Raw genomic sequence first — 24,389 nt, 5'->3', positions numbered from 1 at the left:
CAAATACATAATTAGGCAATTACATAATTTACTTCACTGCCAAAACCTGGCAGTATGCTTACCCACCTATACAGACAGTAGATGTTCAATGTCACAGAGATACTAAAAAAATCAAAGATCATGCATTTTTTCCATTTAAAGTTTGCCATTGTCAAGGGCAGAGTAGGGGAAAAACAATATAGGATATAGATGTCAAATCTGATTTGATACTTACTAAAGACTGAGTCATGTTAACTGCAGATAGTCCTCACTTAAAGTCCATTCGTTCAGCAACCATTCGAAGTTATGACGGTGCTGAACAAAAGGACTTACATCCAATCCTCAAAGTTCCAGCCCTTGCAGTGCCCACATGGTCACGTCAACATTCGAGCCCACCCACATTTACAACTGCCATTTGACCACCCACCTATTAGCTGCCCCACCGCCTGGCCCTAGCTTGCCACTGCCACACTATGTGCCACTACTGTACCAGCCAGGGCCTTTTGCACCAGTGCAGCCAGGGCCTTCTCTTGCACACTGGCTGGGGTTTCTTTCACATGCTGGCCAGAGCCTTCTTTCACGAATGGAGGACCTGGTTGGCATGCAAGAGGAGGCCTCATCTGCACTGGCACGAAAGAAGGGGGCACAAAAGAAAGCCCCAGCTGCTACAATAGTGGCATGCGGTGTGGCAGGCACAGTGGGCAGAACTGGGCAGTGGGGGCAGTTAGCAGCAGCAGGTAGGCAGGTGGTCAAAAAGGCAAAAATCCGGGGGGAGACAGGTGGATTAGGGGAGTTGAAGTAGAGGCAGTCCCTTACCTTTTTCCAAGGATGGCTTGGATCCAGGTGGGTTCTTGCTTAATGACCACATGGGATTTGCTCAATGACAGCAACTGGGAATCCCAGAACTGCTGTGACTAAGCAGAGCAGTCACGTGACATTTTCCTTAACGACTGCATCATTTAGCGACAGTTGCCAGTCCCCATTAGGGTCGTTAAGTGAGGACCACCTGTATTTCTTTTATTCAGGTTTAAAATGTGTATATCTGTATTCTTCTAAAATCTTAATAGAGGTGTCTAGAAAGCTTAATTTAATTATTAAATTTAATATAAAATATTAAATATGAGAGTAAGTTTGGCATAGTAGTTAAGGGCTGAGATAGAAACTGGAAGACTTGCGTTCTAGTTCTCCTTTAGGCATGAAAGCCAGCTGAGTGACTTTGGGCCAGTTAATCTCTTAGCCCAACCCACCTAACAGGGTTGTTCTGGTGAGTAAAATAGGAGGTGGGAGGATTATGTATACCATTTTGAGTTGTACAATATAAAGTTGGGATATACATCCTATAATGAAATGAATACAATTTTAAGAATTATATTAAATATTAAATAATGTATTTCATAAATCATTACCATTACATAAAAAAGCCACCTTAAATTGTTTCTATTCTCTATTTCAATTTACATCTACCCAAGCACTGTACAGCAAAAATATCATTATCCAATAGCAATTAAAAATAGTTTTCTTTTAATCAATTGAACTTTCATTCCATCGGAGAAATAGCAAGGTGAGTAAATACAGGATGGGACAGCATGATTCTCGAATTGCAGTAGGGGAGTGACCTGCTCTAATTTTTAACATTGTCTGCTTTGGTATGAAATTTGTTAGAAACAACCTCTGGGGAAAAAAAATACTCATTTAATCTTTCAATCATCAATGTGTTCTCCTACCCAAATAACTGTGTCCTTAGAAGAAAAAACAATGAGTGTTACTGTACAGTAAATAAAAATAAATAGAAGCAAATCTATATTTAACTATAAACTTGTTCCTACAAACCTTGTGAAAGTTCAAATTGTGCAAAAGCTACATGGACAAAAGCAAATTTCTTGCAGTTCAACCTAGCAAGATGGAATTGATCACGTGCTTCTTCTGGTTCTTCAATGCTGCAAATAAAAAGATCAATACAATACTGATTAATTCAGAGAAAAAATGTTACATGTTGTTTTAAAAAAAATAAATAAAACCCCTACAGAATAGCAGAAGCTATAACATTTACACAAAACTATATTCTAGAAAGAAGTAGAGCATAAACAGAATGTATTTCACTAACGTGGTCCTTCATACAACTAAAGGTAGTCTCCTTCGAGTCAAGCTCAACCCTGGGTGGCTTACCGTACATGTCCATCTGGGTTTCTTGGAAAAAGCACAAAATTGTTTTGCTGTTACTTTTCTCTGGGACTTTTTTTCACCTTCTATTCTTGCCTACATCCCTAGCACTTCATGGTGGTCTCTCATACAAGTACTAACCAAGTCCAATTCTGCTTAGCCAAAGCCAGCTAAGTTATTTAAAACAGCAACAACTGAGGCTCAACTAGAATGTATTTCACAAATAAGAAAGGATCAACCAAATCCAGGCATGGGCTATCATGGATTTGGAGTCTTTCTAAGAGTGTTGGCAACTGTAAGGCTGGAGATCACCCAATCACCTTTTCTTACTTTGATTTTCAAAAGCATTTTATAAAGTTTTTATTCAAAAGTACTTGAATAAGCAGTTAAGGGATAAAAGATCCTGACCTTCTATGGATTTGTACATACATAACACAAAGAATAAAAATAAATAGACCAAAAATTCTTAATGGAAGTAATTAAATGGAATCCCTTAAGAAAATGTTTTGGGACCAGTGCTTTTTAAATTATTTATAAATTGTCATGATTTAAAGGGTAAACAGTGAGTTGGCCAAGTTTGCAAATGAGCAATTTGGAAGTAGAAGCCTGCAGTAAGTACTCATCCATATGCTTTAAGCAATGCATTGAATGTTTGACTGCTGAAGGAGTCTTCCAACTGAGATTCATCACTGAATGCATGTTATTTATGGTGATGGCTGTGTTGATGTATTTCTGTGTCACTGGGCCAAAACAATGTGAAGATGGTGAACCAGGAAGAGCTGACTGTGTGATCAAGTACAAAGTGGGATCTGGTGACAGCAACTGACAAATGCCACATTAGGAAGGTTGATAAACTGATTAAGGACAATCAGCGATTCACTCAAAGGGAAATTGCTGTCAAGCTTGGCTTTTCATAGGAACATGTGGGTCACATTACTGATGTTCTTCTATATTAGATTTGTGTAAGAAGGATTCCTCACATGTTGACAGCAGAGATGAAAGCTTCATGAGCTGAAATTTGCTAACAATTGTAGTCACACCACGAAAAGGTGAGAAATTGCTTCACAGCACTGTGACAACCGACAAAACATGGACTCATCATTATGACCCCAAAACAAAACTTCAGTGCATGGAATATAATCACAAAGTTTCACCTGTGGAAAAAAATTCAAAACCCAAGCTTCTGCAGGAAAACTGATGGTTACAGTTTTTTGGGACACAGTGTTATTCATGTAGATTTTCTTGATCCTGGCATCACTATCAACTTAGACTCTACACTATAAGACAATGCACAGTGCAACACTCAAAACTTTGAAACAACATTTGAGCAGGGTTCAAAAGCACAAGAAGTAATTTTGCTGCATTGTGACAATGCTAAACCTCACACCAATCTCACCATCTTACTCCATCTACCATACAGTCCAGACTTGGTGCCATGCAACTTCTACTTCTTCCCCAAACTGAAGGAATACTTTTATCTGTTTGACTCAAATGAAGAGGTAGAAAGGACTGTCAGGATCTGACTGAAGAGACAAAGCGTGGAATTCTTTTGTGGTAGTTTTAAGAAGTTTGTCCATCATTGGCAGAAATGTGTATTGAATGGTGGTAAATGTGTGGCAAAGTAAGTTCAGGTAACATAACAGTTCACTTCAAGGATTATTTTCCTGTTTTATTTATTAAAATATCCCTATTTATACTAAAGTTAGGGAGGTGATGCATTAGCTCAGTGAAGATGTCAGCTCAGTGTGCAGCAGGCAAATTCTGTGTTAGGGAGTATAGATATGCAAAATTCACCAAACCAGGTATGGAACATTTTAGAGGACTTCATGCCAAACCTTGGAGATTTGTTCCTGTTTAGTAAATTTTGCACTTCTGTAATCACTATAATTTAATTCGTCTTTTTCTCAGATGTCATATTTATTTTTGGATCATTGCATGATCCAAAGGGGAGTTCTCATGGTCCAAAAGGGTAACAGAACATTCTGGAGTTCTCTGGAATGTTTTGTTCCGTATTAGTGAGTTTTGTACATCTCTACTAAGGATCATTACTAAGGATCATTAGTAAAACTGTCAATGTCCTTGTATAAACCTCTGAAACCTCTGAATCTGGAATACTGTACTATCCAGAGTTCTGGTCACCACTTATTACAGAGCTGGAGGAAGTATAGAAGACGGCAACCAAAATGATTAGGGATTGAACATCTTGCTTACAAGAAAATGCTTTGAACTCTCTAGCTAAGAAAAAAAGTTGCTGAAGGAGAACATGATTGATGTATATAAAATAATGCATGGAATGGAAAAAGGGGGCAGGGAGTTGTTTCCCCTTTCTCAAATAACTAGGACCAGAGGTCATCAAATAAAGCTGACTAGTTAGAGATTTAGAACAGACAAAATAAAGCAATTTTTGGTATAGTACATAAATGTTTTAATTCTTGGTTTTATTGTACACCGCCCGAGTCACTTTGGGTAGAGGGGCAGTGAACAATATACAATATACGGTGTACAGTATAAATTTGACAAATAAAGACAAATAAATAAATAGCTTGTAAAATTAATTACCACAAGGTGTGATAACCACTAACTTGGATGGCTTTAAAAGAAAATTGTAGCAATTCATGGAAGACAAATCTATCAAGGGCTATTAGTCTTGAAGACTCAATGTAATCTCCAGTCTGGGGAAAGTATGCCTCTAAACACCAGTTGTAGATGAACAATGAAGACATATATTGTCTCCATCTTCTCCCTGAGAATACCTAGAGGTTGGGTGTGCAGAACAAAACATTGGGCTAAGATCTGCCTTGGCCTCATCCAGCAGGGCTATTTTTATGTTTTAGATGGGGTCTGGGTAAAGTCGAAGCCTCTAATCCAGAAATGCAAGGGCAAAAGCAGCAAAAAATGGAAGCAAAAGTAAATTGAAATCACAGGATTATTTTGTTTTCCTAGAAGATTAAGTGCACTTTTTTATGACTTCTTGAACAAAACATGGTTAAAATAAGCCTGGTTTAGTGTAATATGCGATCATAGCCAATCCATTTGAATTTCTTTTCCAGATTGCAATACTTACGCTTTCAGTTCTGCAAATCTAACCAGAATGTGAGCATAATTTTCATTCTGGCTATATTTTTCTGCTGACAGTGCTGCAACTGCTTGGCTGTAACGACCAATCAATCTATTCAGTAAGCTCGTGTCAGTCCGAAAAGTACCCTTTTTCTCCATTTTGAGTAAGAAACTCAACCAGTCTTCAGGATTATTAGCGGTCATCATAATCTGATTAACAGTTCCAGAATTATCTAAAACATACAGACAAAAAAGTATTTAAAGCAGTATTAAAAAGACAAATTATCTCCAAAATTAATGTTGGAAAAGATTCCTCATAAAATAGTAATCAAGCATACAAACAGGTGTGTGTGTGTGTGTGTGTAGCTAGATATAACAATCCACATATATATCCATATTATTCTAATCTATAATGCTACAACTGTCAACAAGGACTGGTGGCTTGTCTGCATTACATAAAAATATTAGATATTGCAAGACACCTCAATACTTTATCTTTTAATGCTTTTTGAATGAAATTACTTCTTATTAAATATGAAGATATATTTAGAAATGTAGGAGAGAAGTTTGATAATAAAATGACAAATTCCCAATTGAAAGAAACTCAAAATATGAAATGACTACTAGAAGTTCCCTCTGTAACTGAAGACGCTGTGTGTATGTGTGTATCTGTCTATCCTGTGTGTGTGTGTGTGTGTGTGTGTACACAAACACAAACATCTTCTCTGACACTTCAACAACACAGAGAGAAGCAATATGCAAAGTACTTTAAAATGGGCCATTTCAGCTTAGATCATGATCTGACAGACAGCAAAAGAATGTTCCTTATATTTGGGCTACTAAGAAAAATGAGTTTATTACTTAATCTTTAAAACTCAAGGAACAAATAGAGTTAAACAACTGTCAATACAAGAACATATAACTACCCTAGAAAAAGGCTGGGAAAAAAATAGAAAGTAACCCTTATAGATGAGAAGCTACTTTTTTGTTGTTGTTGTTATCTGTCAGAAGAAATTTAATACCACATCCACTTAATGTAATAGGTTTTTAAAAAATTAAAGAAAAGGGGCATTATTTGGGGAAAGGTATTCTTGCTATTCAATTATCATTAATTTAGTTAAAATATTACATACCTGTGGTATCAGTTGATGCTTTAGTAAAGTTAAGTTCATCTGTAATATTATCCTCATTTTTATATTTGCTTTTTAGGTCTCTAACTCTACTCATAATAGATGCAACAAACAGACCCTTTTCACTTAAGTCGTCTTCCTGCATCTCTAGAAAAAGAAAACTTATATTAAATACAGAACTTTCTAAAAATCTGAATGTTTAACTTGTAGCTTTGAAAAGAAACCTAGATTACTTTATAACCAATATTTTGCACAAATAGTTAAGTACAAAAACATCTTAATGCTAAACATTTCAGTAAATTAGAATAATGTATCCTTTAGACCTATCAAATTCTAAGTCTGCTTTATTAAAGCATACATACTAAGAAATCAGTGAAAATGCAATTAAATCATTTAAGCTATTAATCTGCACATTAAAAAATAAGTAACTTGGTAGGAAATATTTGCATTTGCCTAGCTTAATTTTTAATGCAATATTTTCCATGTTCCCACAAAGCCAGCCAAACAACTTTTCTGAGAATGTGGCACAATCACACATAGCATAAAAATGCAAGTCTGATGACAAAAGAGCACATGAACAATCTACTCATGACATACTGAGATGTGAAAAGTTGCAAAAGCAACCTGTTGAAGCAGTATAAGGCCACCTCATAGAGTTGCCACATTTGCCTCTCCCCAGTCCATCCTCATTCTGGGACTAAATCAAGATTGTACGATCTAGGATGTGAGATAAAAATCATGTCATTCATTATTATGGAATATACATTGCTAAATGCATCAGTGATATTTTGCTAGAAAAAAATTCAAACCTTCCTTTATTCCTACTTCTTCATAATACTCTTTGTGAACCAGGTTAATGGAAAGAAATAATTCTGCTCTTTAAACATCTTTATAAATAAGTCTATTTCTAGTGCCCCTTTTCCTTTTTTTAGCAGTGTAGCTAATGTCTGTACACAGTACTCTGAAGCGAGGGAGAGGCAGCTCTATTTAATAGACACCTCAATCTTTTGTCCTCTTAAATGAAGTACATTTATCTTTGAGTGCATGCTTTTCACCAATCCTGCTGGGTGTGAAGGAATGTGAGTTTGACTCAAAGTAGGAGGAGAATGCTGAACCATTACAGAAAAGATATCTGAATCCTGGGAAAGTAGAAAGCCTGAGAAAGAAAGTGAAAAAAGCTCCACCTTGATTGGGTTAGGTATAAGTTGAAACAGAAAAGAGGTGACAGGCTTTCAAGACTCTGTTGCAATAACCTAAACCTCATTGAAGTACATTCCAAGACTCCTAATGCCACCTGTTTCCTGTCCTTGCCTACTTTGAAAGGCTGACGCTGGCAGACACTTGTTTGAGTCATTCTTGCTTGACCATCTTTCTAGGCTGTTCGTAGACTTTTTACTTTCACTTCGGAAACCTGATTTTTCCAAGTTCTTACCATCTGAACTAGTTGGCATCCACCAGTAAAAAGGGAATGACTGACTCTTCCATTTAATCTGTTGCTGAGATTTGTTTTCCTTTATTCATTTGCTAAAGTTGTCAACTAGTGTCACTCTTTCTTATTCCGCTGCTTTTCTGACTATTTGTTCATTCTCTCAAAAGAATTCTTTTCATTGCTGGTACAGTTTCCCTACCTCTTCTTGGAAAAGAAAAATAAATAAAGCATACCTTAATACTTTTGTACCTCTCAATATTTTTCCTGTTCTTTTTTTCTAAAAATCTTGACTGTTTTTCTTCTTGAAAATATTGCAGTAATGCAGACCAAAGTTTGTGTTAATTTGTCAGAATATACAGTAGTTACACAGCGCGATTCCCTCTGCATCAAATGTATATAAAAGGGAGTGCCTCTGGCAGAACCAGACACACTGTTTCATTCATAACACACAGACACGCAAACATGTTCAATTTTATGATAGCAAAGGATTGGTGTTTTTGATTCCACACAGTGCAGAGTCATAAGAAACTACTATGGTTACTGAAATATCAGACTTGATCAAAACAGAAAAAAAAATCATTGCACTGAATTAAAAAATTGTTGAAGCTGATGTTTTATTATGATTTGCTTTGAAATTTTGTTGCAATGCCAGTGTTAGATAAAATGTATTTCTATCTTGTGGGTCCTATTATCCAGTAGGATGCATCCATAAAAATTCTCAATAGGCCCTTCCATGACATGAATAGTTCATAAGAATTTGGGGCAGTAAATATAACTGAATGTGGAGTATAGTACACAGGTTCTAGAAAAATTTTATTAAAAAAGCAGTAACACTGAATTATTATAAGAAAGATTGACTTACAGTCATCTGTATTTTTGTTAAGGTTCAGTTATTTTTCTATATTGTGGAAAGCAAATTGTTAGGGCACTTTAGCTAGTCAGGCCTTAATTTTGAATGGGATGAGTGCTAATTTCATGTTATTCATTGTAACCAGACTGATCAATTGAGACTGCGGTGACAATTCTTTCAAAGATGACATCTATAAAAGTCATACAAGAAAATCAGGCCTATACACCTTCCAATCTACAAAGGTGAAATGAAACCAACAGCATGCATTGTGGCAGGTGCTTGACAGCCATATCTGGTTATGCAGATTCAGTCAAAGTTTTATCAAACTCTGTTGATCATTAGCCTGGTGTGTTATAGCCAGGGAAATCTATAGTTAAAGGAAGAGAATGGGATATAATTTTGGAAGATCTTTGAAATATCTTTGAAATATCACCAGTAGTTGATCATTATCTATAACTCTGGGATTTAGTCAAGACATTATTTTGTTTGATGTAATTTTAAAATGTAATGAAGCTTAGCATATTGGCTAAGAAAATACTATTCTCAATTACTCGTAGTGGGCTATGACAATAAGCCTAACATAATCCTATAAAGAACTCCACCACTATAAGGTGAAATGAAACAGTTGGAAGGCAAGTGTCAAAAGTAATCTCATTCGTTTTCCAACATAATTGAACATGCACATGAAGAACACAAAATCTTTCAGTCTATCTTAAATAATCCTTTGAAATTAAGCAAGAGTACAGATACTATTTAGAAGCTTGCTCTTGACAAGCACTCCCACACTCTCACACAAGAATTAAGAAACACAGTTTTATACCAACACCAGGCCTCATGCCCCAAATCTCACTCATGTGGGGGCAAGAGGAAGAAGTATCATTTACATGTACAGTCCCACAGGGTTATGCAACTTTTCCCGTTGGCAATTAAAGACTTTGCTCAGTTTGTTTCTCTGATTAAATTGATTTTTTTTCTCAAACAAATCACTCCCTTGCCTTAAGTGATCCTAGCATCTTGAACAAATATAGACTTGCAAAAGTTTGGAAACAAGCAAATGCTTTTTGAATCTCAATTGGCATACTTTCTGATGACACACTCTCCTAGGGTGGTAGACACATTTAGGATGCTGCAACAAATACATACATGAGGTAGAATTTATATTGTGGCATCCCCCGCCCCCGGCAAGGATGAGAGCCAATTTTAATAGGTATATCAAAGGTTTTCCTCAGTTGGCACACATATTTTAGGCACATAGAAGGGGAAGAATACCAGGCGGAAAAGGCTGCAAAATGCACAGTGTAAATATCTATGATATTTCATCTGCATTTATCAGAAGACTTATTTCCATAAACCAACAACTCTTTTCTGACATTGCAACTATCAGATTTAGGTTTTAACTCAATGTTTCTACCAGTATGTCAAGTGCAAGACTAGCATCAAGCTAGCATGATCTAGAATGATTCCAGCTATGCAGAATTTGAGATTAGTCACAGAAACCACTATTAAGTATATATCCTTCTTTTATATCCAGTAAGAACACTCAAGACAGCTGTAAATATCAGTGCTGATGGCAATACTTTGTACCTAATAAAACCAACTTTCCTCATCCATAACTATTTTAGTTTGTAGTTGCCTCAAAACCTGTCATAACTGTGCAGGAAGACAATGTCTATTACTTTAATATGCCTCTAGATTTTATCAACATATTAATGGTTCAACTCAAGCAATATTTTCTAACTTCTCCCAGTGTTTTATCTTTTACCTGAGATGAATCAACCAAGTACAGTAATCATTGTCTGACTCCATGGGAAGAAAGCATTTGGGAAATGTTCACCCCTAAATCCAACCTGAAGCAGAATCATACCAAGCAAAAAGTTCACTTTCCCACTTTCCCAGGTCATAGCATATATCAGTGCATGTGCCTAAATACTCTCAGAACATACTACCCAAAACTCAGAGGTTGGTTGAGAAGCATTTCTACCATTTTTGAAAGAACTAAGATATAATAGAAATTTCTTATGGGAAGAATAGGATAATATGGTGATTTTTGTTGAATTCCTTGCAGTTCTTAATATTACCTCTTACCCAGTTTCTGACAGACACCTAGTCCATTAGAAAGAAGACTTGCAAAAAGTTCCAATTTCACTCCTTTCTTTGATGAAAGTAATATTCTACAGAATATAAGTCTTGATCTATTTTCTACAGCCCATCTTCATGATATACTTCCGTATTTGTTTCAATTTCATCAATAATATAGGTTCTCTAGAATAAAAAATTATTTTTTCCAAAGTTCCAATCAAATGTTTAAAAAATTTTTTTATTAAATATATACCCCATGACAATCTAATGACTTTCGGCAGCCTATATAACAATGTAGTAAAAAATATTAAAACATCCACAGCATGATTAAAATAGAAATAGTGACTCCTGAAGAAGTGAACAGGGTTCTCCAGACTGTGAACTCAGTTTGCTAAATCTGGATCCCTTCTAGATGGCAAAGGTGCCTGTGCGCGTGGACCCTGTGTTGGGTCCATGCAATGGTATCAGCTACTTTAAGAGAGGAGGTTTTCCTCAACCTTGAAGGAGGAAGCAGTGCACTCCCTCCTCAAGAAGCCATCTGTGGACCAAACAATTCTGGACTATTTTTGTCCACTCTCTAATCTTCCCTTTCTGAGGAAGATTGTTGAGAAGACAGTTGGGCTTTTGCTCCAGAGATTCCTGGAGAAGATGGATTGTCTGGAACTATTTCAGTTGGGTTTCCAGCTGGATTATAATATGGAGGCAGCATTGGATGCACTTGTTGATGACCTATGGCAGAGCCACATCCTAGTGCTCCTTGATCTCTCAGCAGTTTTCAGTACCATCAAGCACAGTATCCTTCTGGACCAAACATAGGATTTGGGAGTGGGGGGCACTGTTTTGTGATAGTTCTCCTCCTTCCTTGGCAGCTAGTCTCAACCAGTGTTGATGGCGGCGGGGGGGGGGGAGAGATCAAGGGATCAACCTTTGCACCCCCTTTGTTTAACAATTCCATGAACATACCATGTAAGATTACCAATCAGTTTGGAATCAAGTATAATTAGTATGCACATCTTGATCCTGGGCCAACCAGATGATGCTGTTGAGTGCTGTCTCAGTGTCTGGAGGCTGTGCAGGTCTAAATGGGGAGGAACAGACTCAGACTCAATCCTGACAAGATTTAGTGGCTGCAGATATTTGGCCTCCCTGGGTCTGGGATTTTCCACCTTTGGTCTTGGATGGGATAGTCCTTCCCCACTTAAGACTGATGTGCAAATTGTGGGTTATCTTGGACTCATACCTCTTGCTAGAAAAGCAGATGGTAGCTGTAGCCAAGAGAGCCTTTGCAGAAGTATATCTAGTGCACCAATTGCACCCTTTCCTGGACCGAGAGGCTTTTCAAACAGTCACTCACAACTTAGCCCTGTTGGATGTTTTTTTGTTCATGTGTCTTTTTTTAAGCTGCTTATAATCTTTTTTCTTTTCTGGCTTTGTTCTTGTTTTTTTTTAACTGTAAGCCACCTAGAGTCATAAGGGGTCAGGGAGCCTTTAAATTGTTTAAATAAATAAACAAAAAATAACAATCATGAAGCTCCCTCACCCCAAGAACAACAGTAACACCAAGTAAAATACAGAAATAAAAATATAAAGATGGCATGGCACTTAGGTTTAGGAAAATGCCTTCTGAAATAACTTCAATTTTAACATTTTCCTAAAGGCCAACAAGGAGTGGGGCTGGCCTGACGTACATAGAGAGGTTTTTCCAAAGCATGAGAGAAAAGCAGCGCTTTCCAGCTTCAGCCCCCCACCCCTCCATTTCTTGGAAGTGTGGGATTACAAATAGTTTCTCCCTAAAAGATCTAATGCAGTGTTTCTCAAACATGGCAACTTTAAGACTTGTGGACTTCAACTCCCAGAATTCCCAGCTACCACCGTCTTAAAGTTGCCAAGTTTGAGAAACACTGATCTAGTGGGTCAGGCTGATTCCTGCTGGAGTAGATAGTCCTGCAGCTACCAAGTGCCAATTCATAAAGGGTTCTATAGATTAATCTCAGCATCTTAAATTGTATACATAAAACCAATCAGAAACTAGTGCAGGGTCCAAAGCTTTGGTGTTATATGTTCCCATTGCCGAAAGGCAGAAAGTACACAAGACACTGCATTATGGACCAATTGTAGTTTCTAAATTGTCTTTAAGAGCAACCCAATGTAAAGTGTGTTGCAGTAGTGCAATTCGGTGGTAATGGGAGTGTAATTACATTTAAGTCCTCCTGGGCTAGGTAAGACTACAACTGGCACACCAGCTGAAGCTACGCAAAGGCCCCTCTAGCCACAGTTTTCACCTGTTCAAACAAGATATTTGAGTCCAGAAGAACCCCCAAATAACAGACCTGCTCCTTCACAGATAATGATTGCCTGTTGACATTGCTCCTGCCTATCAAAATTCTGTTAACTGAGGCAGATAATAGCCATGAATAAAATTACTTTTCCTTCAGAAATATTCTTTCAATTGCACAAAAATATAATCGATATAAATATAACTGAAAATGTTCTGTATAATAAGGCAGCAGCCCTAATTTTTATGCAAAGCTGAATGGCCAAATGAGAATGAAGAATATACAAATTGAAGCTCTATCTGCCTGTTCTCTCCCTTCCAGACCCTTACAACCTCCAGGCACTAGGATAGGATGTCAACAGCATCTCTCCTATGGCCATGGTGGCAATGTAAAGTTTGTATCATCAGTGACCTCTCCCAGCAGTTTCATATAGATGTTAAAGTACAGAGAAGACCAGCCCGTGCAGCACTGCACATATCAGAGGCCATCTGGCCAACTTCTTGTCTCCAATCACCTTAGACTGAAACTGCCCACTAAGGATGGAGCAGAACCACTGCTCCAAAACAATGCCCCCAATCCTAAGTCTGATGAGTAGGTCCAATAAGATATCATGGTTAATGGTATCAAAGGCTACCAAGAAGTCTAACAGGACCGGGGAGACACATCCTCCCCCATCCAACAATGTTTCTATCCCATATCCAAGTCTGACTGAAAAGGATCCAAATAATCTACTTCTCCTAGAGTGCTATGAAGGGGATGTTGGAGACCAGATGACAGTTATCCAAAACAGCTGGATCCAGGGACAGCCTCTTCAGAAGGGGGTTCACCAGAGTTTCTCTCAAGAGTGCTGGTAGTTCTTCCTCCCACAAGGAGGCATAACAGCCTCTTGGACCTAAGTAGTTACCTTTCTGCCTGCTCCTTAATACAGCCAGGATGGTCCAAAGAACAAGTGGCAGAAGATAACTTAGAAGCACCCTATCCACTTCCTGGAAGTTCACAGGACAGAGTCCCAAATAATACAGCAGCTTTGACAGAAGCCTGACCATCCTACCTACTGCCTTGGCCCCACTGAGCTTAGTTAGAGCAGTGGAAGAGGGAAGGGGCAAGGATCCTTGTTCTCAAATCTGTATTACAAAAAAGGTGCTTGTTCTCCCTTTACACACAAGGCCAGGGTAGCTATAAATGTAATACATTCCATCTTCAGAAAAAACATTTAAAATAGTACAAGAATAGGATCCATACAGATATATATATTCAGACCAAATTTGAAATACTGGGTAGAATTCTGATTGCTCATCTGAAAAATGTATTGGTAAAAGTACAACAGCCCCCACACAAACTTGTTAGCCAGTCTAAGGAAGGTGCAGGCAGCTGCATATGGCTTGCCCAGGGGCCTGACACATTCCCATGCACATGATCAGTTTGTTCCCAACCTGTTGTGCAGGGCAGATTGGGAAAAGGATCTGCTACAGCGAGCAAGTAAATGTCTAGCAGGGCAGACATCACAGTGCTTAAGGACTACAGAGGGGCAGGGGAAGCCAAGCTACAGTACTTAACATTAGGAGAGGAAAGAAATGGAAGCAAAAGACAAGCAACTCTTTCAGGATGGACAGCACAGGACTTGCTGTATGTTCAGCAGGGCAAAAGGCAAGATGGAGCACAGCCTCAAAACCTTAAGAATCATAGGAAGAAAGTACATTCCAATATGTAAGGAGGCAGAGTAAGGCTGATTTCGAATGGAAGCAGAGAAAGAGTTGGATAGGTGATCTGTGGAACAGAGAACTTTCAAGATTGTTGGAATACAGTGCAGACAGAATAATAGGATGTGACTGGGGAAACCCAGCTTCTAAATCCAGTCATGAAGCTTTGTTTCAATCACCATCTCTGTCTGCTCTACCTCACAAGATTTTTTGAAGTTCAAAGAAGACAGGTGGAGTAGAAAAGTTCCAATGCTACCTGGAGTTTACTGAAAGAAAGGCAGAAAAGTAATACACTTAACCAGTTAGGGAAAGCACATTCCTTTTTCACTCTCCCAGAAAAGTAAAGGGGGAACACTTAATTGGGGCACCATTAGGATGGAGCAAAAGATAATTGGCCGAATGGTTGATGTGAAAGAGCTGAGCAAGTAGCAAGGAGTACTTTGTGATGGGAGGATAGCATAATTTTGACAGGAGAGAGCAAAAGCTATATAAAGGATAACAAAAAAAAGAAAAAAGTGAACTGGTGCTGGCTTAGGTCTGCTACTATACTGCAAAATACATTGCTCCTGCCTCCATTAACTGAGGCAGATAATAGTAATGAATAAAATTATTTTTCCTTCAGAAATATTCTTTCAATTGCACAAAAATATAATTGGTAATGTTCTGTTTAATAAGGCAACAGCCCTAATTTTTATGCACACCTGAATGGCAGAATGAGAAGAATGGAGAATGCAAAAGCACACATCAGACAACCTGGATTGATATGTTCTTCCTTCAGCAATTGGTTTGGATAAGGCAACAATTAGCTTACCAGGCAGAACTAAAAACACTTGCTTCTTTTGCAAGGGTTCAGCTGCAGGCATCAATGATGTGTCAGCCCCAGGCTGGAACCCCATTGGGTGTTTATTCCCACTCTGCCTGGAGGGACTGGTAGCAGGGTTGAGTTTTTCTGCTGTTGCTGCTGTGGGAAGCAAATATCAATCCTGGCTGAAAGTGGGTCAGGGGTTGAGAATGGCTGTCTTAAAGGTGGTGCCCTGATCTGGGGGGCTGTGAAGAGTGATACCCTTGAGGAGTATAGATGTGAATTTGGCTGTTTTCCTGTTTGCTTCCAATTGAATTTTCCAATTTTCCAGCCTTATTTTTGGAAAATAAGAGGGTTCTACCATTGTTTTCTCTAATATGTAGACTTAAATTTGGTTCCCAAGAGTGGATAGTTGTGTTTAATTTTTACTTAGCCCCAATGAAATCCTTGGTTTTGTTCAGGGTGGGGGTAGGCATACAAATTTGTTGGTAAAGGGATGGGGGTTGCAGCGCCCCAAAGTTGAGAACTCCTGGCACAACCGAATATAGACCAGCTATGGGAAAGAGGGAAACATATGTACATCCAAGGCCACACAACCTACAGAAACCCGTTTAGGAGCACTTTCCCCCAAAACCGGACGTCTGCGCACATGCACTTCATGCCTCGATCTGGCTCCCTGACCTTTTTAAATATGTCTTGTTCTGGCCTTGTCTGTCTTGTTTGTCTGTGACAAACCCCTTTTCGTGGAGTGGACCTGGGAACCAGGATTCTCGCCCTTTCCCTCTCCCGCTGCTCAGCTCAGTGGGACCAAGGCGGCGGATAGGGACGGCCCGTCTTCCGTCACAGCAAAAAGCCAGGAGGCAAAAGAAAAGGGAAATGAATAAACCGCGGGGGCAGCAACCCAGAGGGACGGGGAAAAGCAGGAAAATAGGGGCAGAGACGCGCAAAAAGGCCCCCAACTGGGAGAGCTGGAGGGGAAGGCCTGGCCGACGAAGGGGCCACGAAGAGGCCTGCAAGCCAGAAGCGCGACGGGCATCAGAGCATCGCTCGCGTCGGAGGAGGCCTGTTAACTAACGGAGCAAAAATCCACCGAGGCCCGAAGGGAAGAACCACGACTGAGGGACTCACCACGTTCGTGTTATTAACACTCCTCGTCACCTGGAGGGATGGGTGGAGGTGCCGCTTCCCCGCGTTTGAATCGCGTCATCAGCAAGCACCTTGCAGACGATTGGCTAACTCAATCGCGAAGAGGCGTAGGCGGCTTCTGATTGGATGGTTCTTTGATTGGCAGGCGGCCGGGCCGCTTCTGTCCGGAACCATCCGGAAAAGGGGATGGCACCGGATTCCGATTGTTTGAAAGAGATGTTTAGGCGGCGGGCGAGGCAGTGAAGCCTCAGGCGCGCGGCGTGGGTACGGTCACGCTCAGCCAATCTTACTGCTTGGAGGCTGCGCTCCGTTCGGCGAAACGCAATGGCGTCCGGCGCCGCGCGCTCGTCGGGGCTGTTCTCGTTTAGCTCGGCGCGGCGGCGCAAGGTTGTTCTCGTAAAAGGATGGAGGCTTCCGACCTCCCCACCTCCCCGATAGGCCCATGAGATCGGAAAATAGGAAGAGAATGGAGCACGTGGGAATGCACTGAGCGTACAGGGTGGTCGTGATTAAAATCTTGTGATTCAAAGAAGCTCTGCGACTGGCGTTACTCAGGGGAATTCAAACGTTCAAGCAGCGCGGCTTCCTTCTTTTCCAAAAGCACACCCGTCTACGCTGGAGTTCAAAGATTAAAGCCATTTCTGCCGCACAAGCTGGCACGTAGCCGAGCCTCGATCATGTTTACTGTTTGCAGACAACAGCATGACCTGAGTATTGTCATACTTGTATATTTGCGAGTACGGCGCACATCATGAGCCAGTCGGAGTTCGGTTCCTTTCCTTCCTTCCAACCCAGCGATCCGAGAGTTATAAAGAATCCCTGACCAGTACTCTATTCCCTTAGTTATTATTACTTCCGTCCGCTGGAGCTTGGCTGCTCATTACCTCCAGAACGTGTCCGTGTGGTTATCTTGGCACCGGTAGAAAGTGGATTGCCATGGCCGCCTGGGTTTTCTGTTTGTTTGTTTGTTTATTTTTGACTTCGTAGTGTAGCCTAAGTTCTTAATAGTTCCTGGAGCCCTCCCATCCGAGTATTAAACAGGCCTAAGGCTGCTAAGCTTTTGAGCCCAGACAACCAGTTGAAGCATCTCCTGAGTTTCATCAGTGATAAAAATATAAAAAGGAAATGAAATTGTTAGCGTGCGCCTATCCATGTTTTTCATTGTAAATACACGTATCCATCTACATTTGTGACTTGCCAAAGAAATCAGGGCAGGGGGTTGCTATGAGAAGCTATTTAGGAGAAAGTTGATTGCAAAAGAAAAAAAGCATTCTGGGTGAATTTTTTTCCTCCTAATCTCCTTCCAGCTTCTATTTAATCATGCTGCTAATTGTTGCATTAAAAAGCCTCTGTAATTTGTGGTGGTGAAATAGTATGTCACCAATTCTCTTTTCCAAATACCTGCGGTCATAGTTGCAGGTTGATATGGGAGGTGGAGATGAAGGAAAATAAATTCTAAGTAATGCATACAGAAAAGACCATAGAAGCTACAGGAACCTGAATTTCTCTGTGGAAAGGCCATATTTGTCTTGGCCCAAGAGGCAGGAGACAAAATAATTCCTACCAACTGGAAAACATTGCCGATAAGGGAATATTTGTTTATTGCTGCTCTTGCTGCAGTTTTCAGTCATCCAGCACAGAATAGGAAATAAATGTACTCAACTCCCCAAAACAGACAACATTGTGAAAATCCTCCTGGGTAATTCAGAACTAAATCTTGAAGTAGTACAAAACATTGCAAGTGCTATAAGAGATGAATGGGAAACTACACAATCTATTCAGAACATTAAATTCTGTGTGTCTCTTATGCAGTGTTTATTGCTGGCTAAAGTAGCCATGGGTTGGATAACAAAGAATGAATGATCAACAGAAGATGCCAGGATGATTAAAATTAATAAAAAATATTAAGTCCAGGTACTTATGTTAGAGAGATCCTCCCTCCATCAGCTGTAGTGAGCAAAAACAGCAAGAAAGGTTTGCCATGGCATACAGCTCACAAAGGGGTTGCCTTTACTGGGTAGATCTTATAACTGCAAACTCCTTTCCCCACCTGTTAGAATGCTCACCCCAGTCTGGGAAAGGTTAATCAGAGGGAGGCTACGCAGTTTGTTTGATTAGATTTTGCAGACGAAGAAGGAGAGAAGGGCATACAGTCAAACCGTGGGGAACCCACTAGAAAGGTTACATATTAGCGCAGACTGTTTGCCTTGTTAAGCCCTTAGCTGTGAGGCACAAGCCACGCTGGAGGTGAAAGCTATAAGCAATTAACTTATTAAGGTCAGAGCGGGGAGCTTGTTAGTTTGTGGCTTGTGCTTAGCAAGCAAGCAAGTAGTGCCCTGCTCAGGAAAGCACATAGGAAGAGCTGGCTTGTTCAAGCAGCCTTTCTTCCTGGCATTAATCAAAAGTGTGGGTCTGTTACAGGACAGTGTTGATAAGAGTGCAGCCTGATCACACTGTTTAAGATTAAGCTTCATTCTAAATGGATGAAAAGCCTGACATCACTGGAGCTTTGCGTTACTTTATTCCCCCAGTTGGCAGGGCCAATAATCAGAGAGGATGGAGGTTATTGTCTAAAACATCTGGACAACAGTATTTATTTCTGAATAGACAGGCGCATATGTGATAACACAGGGCATAAGTATCACAGTTCTGACTTTATAAAGAAAAGAGAAGTCATGAGAGGAAGAGGAAACCCCATATAGACAAATATTTCTTTTAATTTTGACAGGATCTTTTTATGCAATAAACATAATATTTATGGATATTTACTATTATGGATATTTAAGGTGCAATCTTAACACACATTTAATGTAAGAGTAAATCCCACTGAACTTCAAAGGGCTTATGTTTTGATACTGATCTTTAAAGTCCTGAATAACCTAGAGAAAGAATTTCTTAAGGGACATCTCCAATATACAGTGGTACCTCGAGTTACGAACGCCTCTGCTTACGAATTTTTCGTGTTACGACCAGCTCTGGCCCCAAAAATTTACCTCGTGTTGCGAACCACCTCGAGTTACGAACCGGATCCGCGGCCATTTTCCCTCCCGTGACACGTGGTCCGCGGCCATTTTTCCGCCCGACACGTGGTCTGCGGCCATTTTTCCACCCCTGACACGTGGTCCGCGGCCATTTTTCTGCCCCTGACACGTGGTCCGCGGCCATTTTTCCACCCCTGACACGTGGTCCGCGGCCATTTTTCCGCCCCTGACTCTCCCTCCAAGCAATAGCCGCCTCCCTGTCCTCCACGCCAGAACGGATTAACGGTAATTACATTGAACCTTATGGGAAAATTTGCCTCGTGTTGTGACCAATTCGAGTTGCAACCAGAGTCACAGAACGGATTAAATTCGTAACTCGAGGTACTACTGTATATACCAGCTCAAGAATTCTTTATCATTCCTGGACGCTTTACTCCATGTGTCCCCATCAAGTAAAATTATGTTGGTGGCTACAAGGAAGGCCGGCTTCTTAGTTGTGAGGCTGTACTTGTGAAATACTAACCCTAGAGTGCCCACACCATCATTCATCTTCTCCCAAGTATTTGCATAGTTAATCTTATTTTAAATTGCTTACATTAAATTGGATAGTAGCTTTTCCATGGATTTGTTCTTATATCTATTCTGATCCATTTACTAATCCTTTTTTTGGGGGGGGGGGTCCCTTTTAATGTTTTCAACAGTTTTATAATCCACCAAATAAAGTCCATATATTGGGTGGATTAAAAATATTTAAAAGGGGCAGGGCTTGAGAAGTGGTGCCACAATTGCATGTTGCCTATTTTAACACCCCTGTCATTGCATATACCTGCCAATATTTAAGAATCAGAAACAGGAATATAGATTATTGCAATGTGCTCCACATGGGGCCACCCTTGAAGAGTATTTGGAAGCTTCAGCTGGTGCAAAATTTAGCTGTGTGATCAGTTATGTGTACCCTTCAATCGGGGCACATTACACCTCTGCTCTACGAGCTGCATTGGTTGCCAGTATGCTTCCGGGTTCAATTCAAGGTGCTGGGAATGACCTATAAAGCCCTATATGGCATGGGACCAGGTTATTGGAGGGACCCCCTCTCCCCAGTTACATCTACCTGTCCCATCAGGACTGAAAGGAGAGGCACGTTATTGTGGAATCAAAATGCAGGACACAAATGCAAAATAATCAAGGCTTCACTGCAGTGTTTATTAGACAGTGCGTACTGGAGGGGGACCCCACCAAGGGTTAGTGGGAGACACTCCCCTGTAGGCAAAATGGATGCCCTGATATTTATACAGTTCTACAAGAAAGGGGAAGGGAAAAGAGCACACACGTATACATATTCATATGATGATGATGCAGGCATACCTAAATGAGCAATACTTCTCAAGTTACTTTCTGCCCCTCTGTTATTTGCTATCTACAAGGGAAACAATAGTGTTACAGGGAAGAAACAAATTAGTTCAAGGTGCCAAATGCCAGGAAGAAGGCATCCTCCCTCAAGACAGATGCCTAAGTTGCTATGGGGATGTTAGTGATAAGGAGTTTACAACCAGCCTAGTTCACACCAGCTTCAAGGGTGCTGCACATTCCTTTGTGTTTCAGTTTTATTAAGGTGATCCCATTCATCTGAGGCCTCTAAAAACTTGCTTCTTTCTCCCAAAAACTTGCTTCTTTCACCTAAAGGTACATTACATTGGCTAGTGAGTGTCATCTGGCAGGGCCCAAGAAGACAGCCTTTTCTGTCATGGTTCCCGCCCTGTGGAGTGCCAGCCCTGACCATGCTGACTTTTTGTAAGGCCCTGAAAATGTGGTTTGGGCAATGGGGGTGGGGAACCAGTATTGGGTAAACAGGGAAGAAGAGTATGAAGTCAAGGTGGTGCTAGACTCTAGACATAGAGGGAAACACTTAGAATACCTAATCTACTGGAAGGGCTACCCAGAGACCACAGAGTCCATGGAAGGCAGCAATGGACATACAGACTCCACAATTGGTGCGCCAGTTTCATTACTGATATCCTTTTTTAAAAAATAATTTCATTAAAAGTTTTAATTACAATAGTAAAAGATAATACAAACCAAAAAATAAAAGAAAGAAAAAGGTGCAAGAAAGCAAAGAAGAAAGAAAAAGTAGAAAGGAAAAGGGGGGGAAAAAAACTAAGAAAGCAACTTCCCACCCTCATCATGACAAGTATAAACAATTTTACTATCTTTTCACCTCCTCTTAATTAATAGATACGAAGCTCTTCATCCCATAACTCATCTTCTAACTATAGGCAAATCCAATAAGTAACATCTTCTCCAATCCAGGTGTCAGCAAAAAGTCCAAACAGGGTCCTAAAATAATAACATTTATTAACTTATATAAAACTCAACATTCCACATCTCAGCTCTTAGCTGTAAGCAAATTCACATTTAGAATGCATAAAGTGGTTCCAGTATCCTAGTGTTTTATTTATTTATTTTTTATTATTGAGAAGAAGAAAAAAACACATAGAAAGTGCTTTAACAAAAAAGTGAAAGAAATACAACAAAGGAAAAAAACATGTTAATATGTCATAACAGTAAACAATTACAAATCTATATATACTTATCTAATGCAAATATAATTCAAGTACATATATATTTCTAATACATTTATATGACTATCATTTTTTTAACCTAATGTATTTTGTATAAATGAGTCCCATATTTCATTATATTTGTCCATACAAAGTCTATGTCTATAGGCAATCCGCTTGTAAATAGCAAGTGCAATCAGGTCTTCAATCCATTGAATAAATGGGGTCATAGATTTATCTTTCCAATGCTACAATATCAGTCTTTTAGCCATAGTAAGGGCATGAAGAATCCATTTACATTGTCCAATTGCCAAGTTCCATGTAGTCAGTATATAGTTCAAAAGAGTATTATCTTCTGAAAATTTTAGCTTTTGTTGCACAATCATATTTATATAGGCTGCTACTTTCTCCCCAGTACCCTAGTGTGAACAAAAGACTAAAGTTTAAAATGAACAAAGAGGGACAATTTCTCCTTTGAAGAAAACAAGCTCATAAATATCTCACAAAACTTCAAGAACACGGCCACACAGCCCAGAAGACCCACACCAGCCAACTCATAAATATCCCTTACTTTAAGTGGAAAAACAATTAGATACAAAGCCAATTTAAATGTTATCAAATTAGAATACATAAAGAAACTGTAGGGGAAAAGGCTTAAACACCACGATCAAATAAACTGACTTTGTGTTCCTTCTTTTGACTTAAACATTCTTGCTTTTTAATCCATTCAGATGATTGTTGATCCTTGTTTTGAATTTCTTCAATACTTTAAACAGTCTCTTTTGTAAGTCCAGCAAAAAGAAATTATTCCAATTGTTCTCTGGGGTTGTCATTTTTATTTCCTTCTTAATTTTTAAAGCCTCGTCCATTTTTTTTTCACATATAATGACAAATTCTTGTTCAAATTCTTGTTCATGTTGTTCTCGGATAGACTTTGTTGCATATCTATTTCTGTAACATCTTATTCTGGGAACAGACAGTTCTCAAGACACAACACAGCTGACATTATTGATTCAAAGTCCCAATGCAGTTCTTCAAAAATGTCTCTGAATGCCATTATAAGTTGCTTGTCTTGTTATGTCTCCAATATCAAAAACAGTTTTTATTTCCCATGAAATTGCATTTATTCTTTAAAATTAATTTCAAAATATTCAAAAAACAATATTCCAATGTTTTCTGAGCCCTTAATCCATTTAAAGCTTTCTATAACGAAAACTTGGTCTTGCTTTTTGCTGTTTATTTTAAATACTTAAATGTTATAAAGATACATCTTCATTTTCTTGTCATTTTGAAGGTGTCTAACTTCTTTAAAGCAATTAATAGGCACTTTCTGAAAGTGATTAGCAAGAGAAGTGCAAACTTAGTGTCCTTTGAAAGGCTCCGTTTGTGGCTGGAGCAAGTATGACAAATTCCCTCAGCTCCCAGTTCTCCCAACCTCCAGAGACCACTGCTTTGCAATCTTCTCATGAGAAGCAACTGTATGGAGCACAGCTTGGGTGATCTCGCATTCTCTCTTTGTCCAAAGAGTTGAAGGAGCCAATCTATTTGTCAGTTCCTGTGATGGAATGGAATTATGAAGGCCAGACTCAGGGAGAAAAACATTTTCTTTCATCTCCTGAGGCAAGAGGGAGAGATAAGAGGATGAGACTGGCACCTCCCTGAGGAATTCACAATGTTGTGGCTGGCATTACTTGGGAACTGGGGTTTCAGTCTGGGAAGATTCTTGCTAGAGGTTGTAGCTAATAAACATTGCTGGACTGAATTTACATGGTCTCTTGGAGTTCCTTGGGCTAGGCCTGACAGTTCCCTGTTCTTAGCCACAAACGTTGGCTCTGCTTTTCACAGAGCCATCTTCAGTCCTCCATTCTTCCCTGGAAATCTGTAAAGGTTTCATGACTGGTATCCTGACAAACCCTATCCTCGACAACTACTGCTGTTGCAAGAGACCGGAACAGCCCAAAATGAGCAAGAGGCATTTTTATATCGGGTGGAGGGAGCCACAGGGCAAACTAGAGTGCAAGGACAGTGAAAATGACTCAATAGCTCCATCCACATCAGGGTTACAGGACTGGGAGAGGGGGCAACAGCTTTCCAATCAGGAAGATGAAGAAGCGGGGAGGAAGTCACCTCTCCAGATACAGCTTTGTTGCAGGACATCTTGTGTGATCTTGGGGAGAACATTAAGGGAAGTAGGACAGAGCAGCCCTGATGTACCTCATATCCCCTTCTGTGAGCCTATGGC

General features: G+C 39.7%; 1 protein-coding gene across 4 annotated transcripts in view; it reads right to left on the bottom strand.

The window, feature by feature from the left end:
* TTK (TTK protein kinase) overlaps positions 1 to 16,641 on the bottom strand; it is a 51,864-nt gene extending 35,223 nt beyond the window's left edge. For 2 of the 4 annotated variants that reach the window (XM_088137967.1, XM_088137970.1), the window contains exons 1-5: positions 16,591 to 16,634; positions 6,924 to 7,043; positions 6,330 to 6,473; positions 5,204 to 5,429; positions 1,810 to 1,916 (exon numbers count right to left, since the gene is read on the bottom strand). In XM_088137967.1, the coding sequence (XP_087994093.1) occupies positions 1,810 to 1,916; positions 5,204 to 5,429; positions 6,330 to 6,473; positions 6,924 to 6,978 (532 nt within the window). In that variant the 5' untranslated portion in view covers positions 6,979 to 7,043; positions 16,591 to 16,634. Of the gene's footprint in view, positions 1 to 1,809; positions 1,917 to 5,203; positions 5,430 to 6,329; positions 6,474 to 6,923; positions 7,044 to 16,590 lie in introns of all 4 variants that reach the window. The other 2 variants (XM_088137952.1, XM_088137961.1) reach the window with 2 other exon arrangements.
* Positions 16,642 to 24,389: the final 7,748 nt, after the last annotated feature.

The sequence above is a fragment of the Python bivittatus genome, unplaced genomic scaffold, assembly GCF_059951505.1.
Source record: "Python bivittatus isolate LINGU-HERP-01145 unplaced genomic scaffold, Pbiv_v1 ctg000020_np1212, whole genome shotgun sequence".
Lineage (NCBI taxonomy): Eukaryota > Metazoa > Chordata > Lepidosauria > Squamata > Pythonidae > Python > Python bivittatus.
Note: the sequence above shows the minus strand (reverse complement) of the source record. Positions and strands in the feature narration are given on the sequence as shown.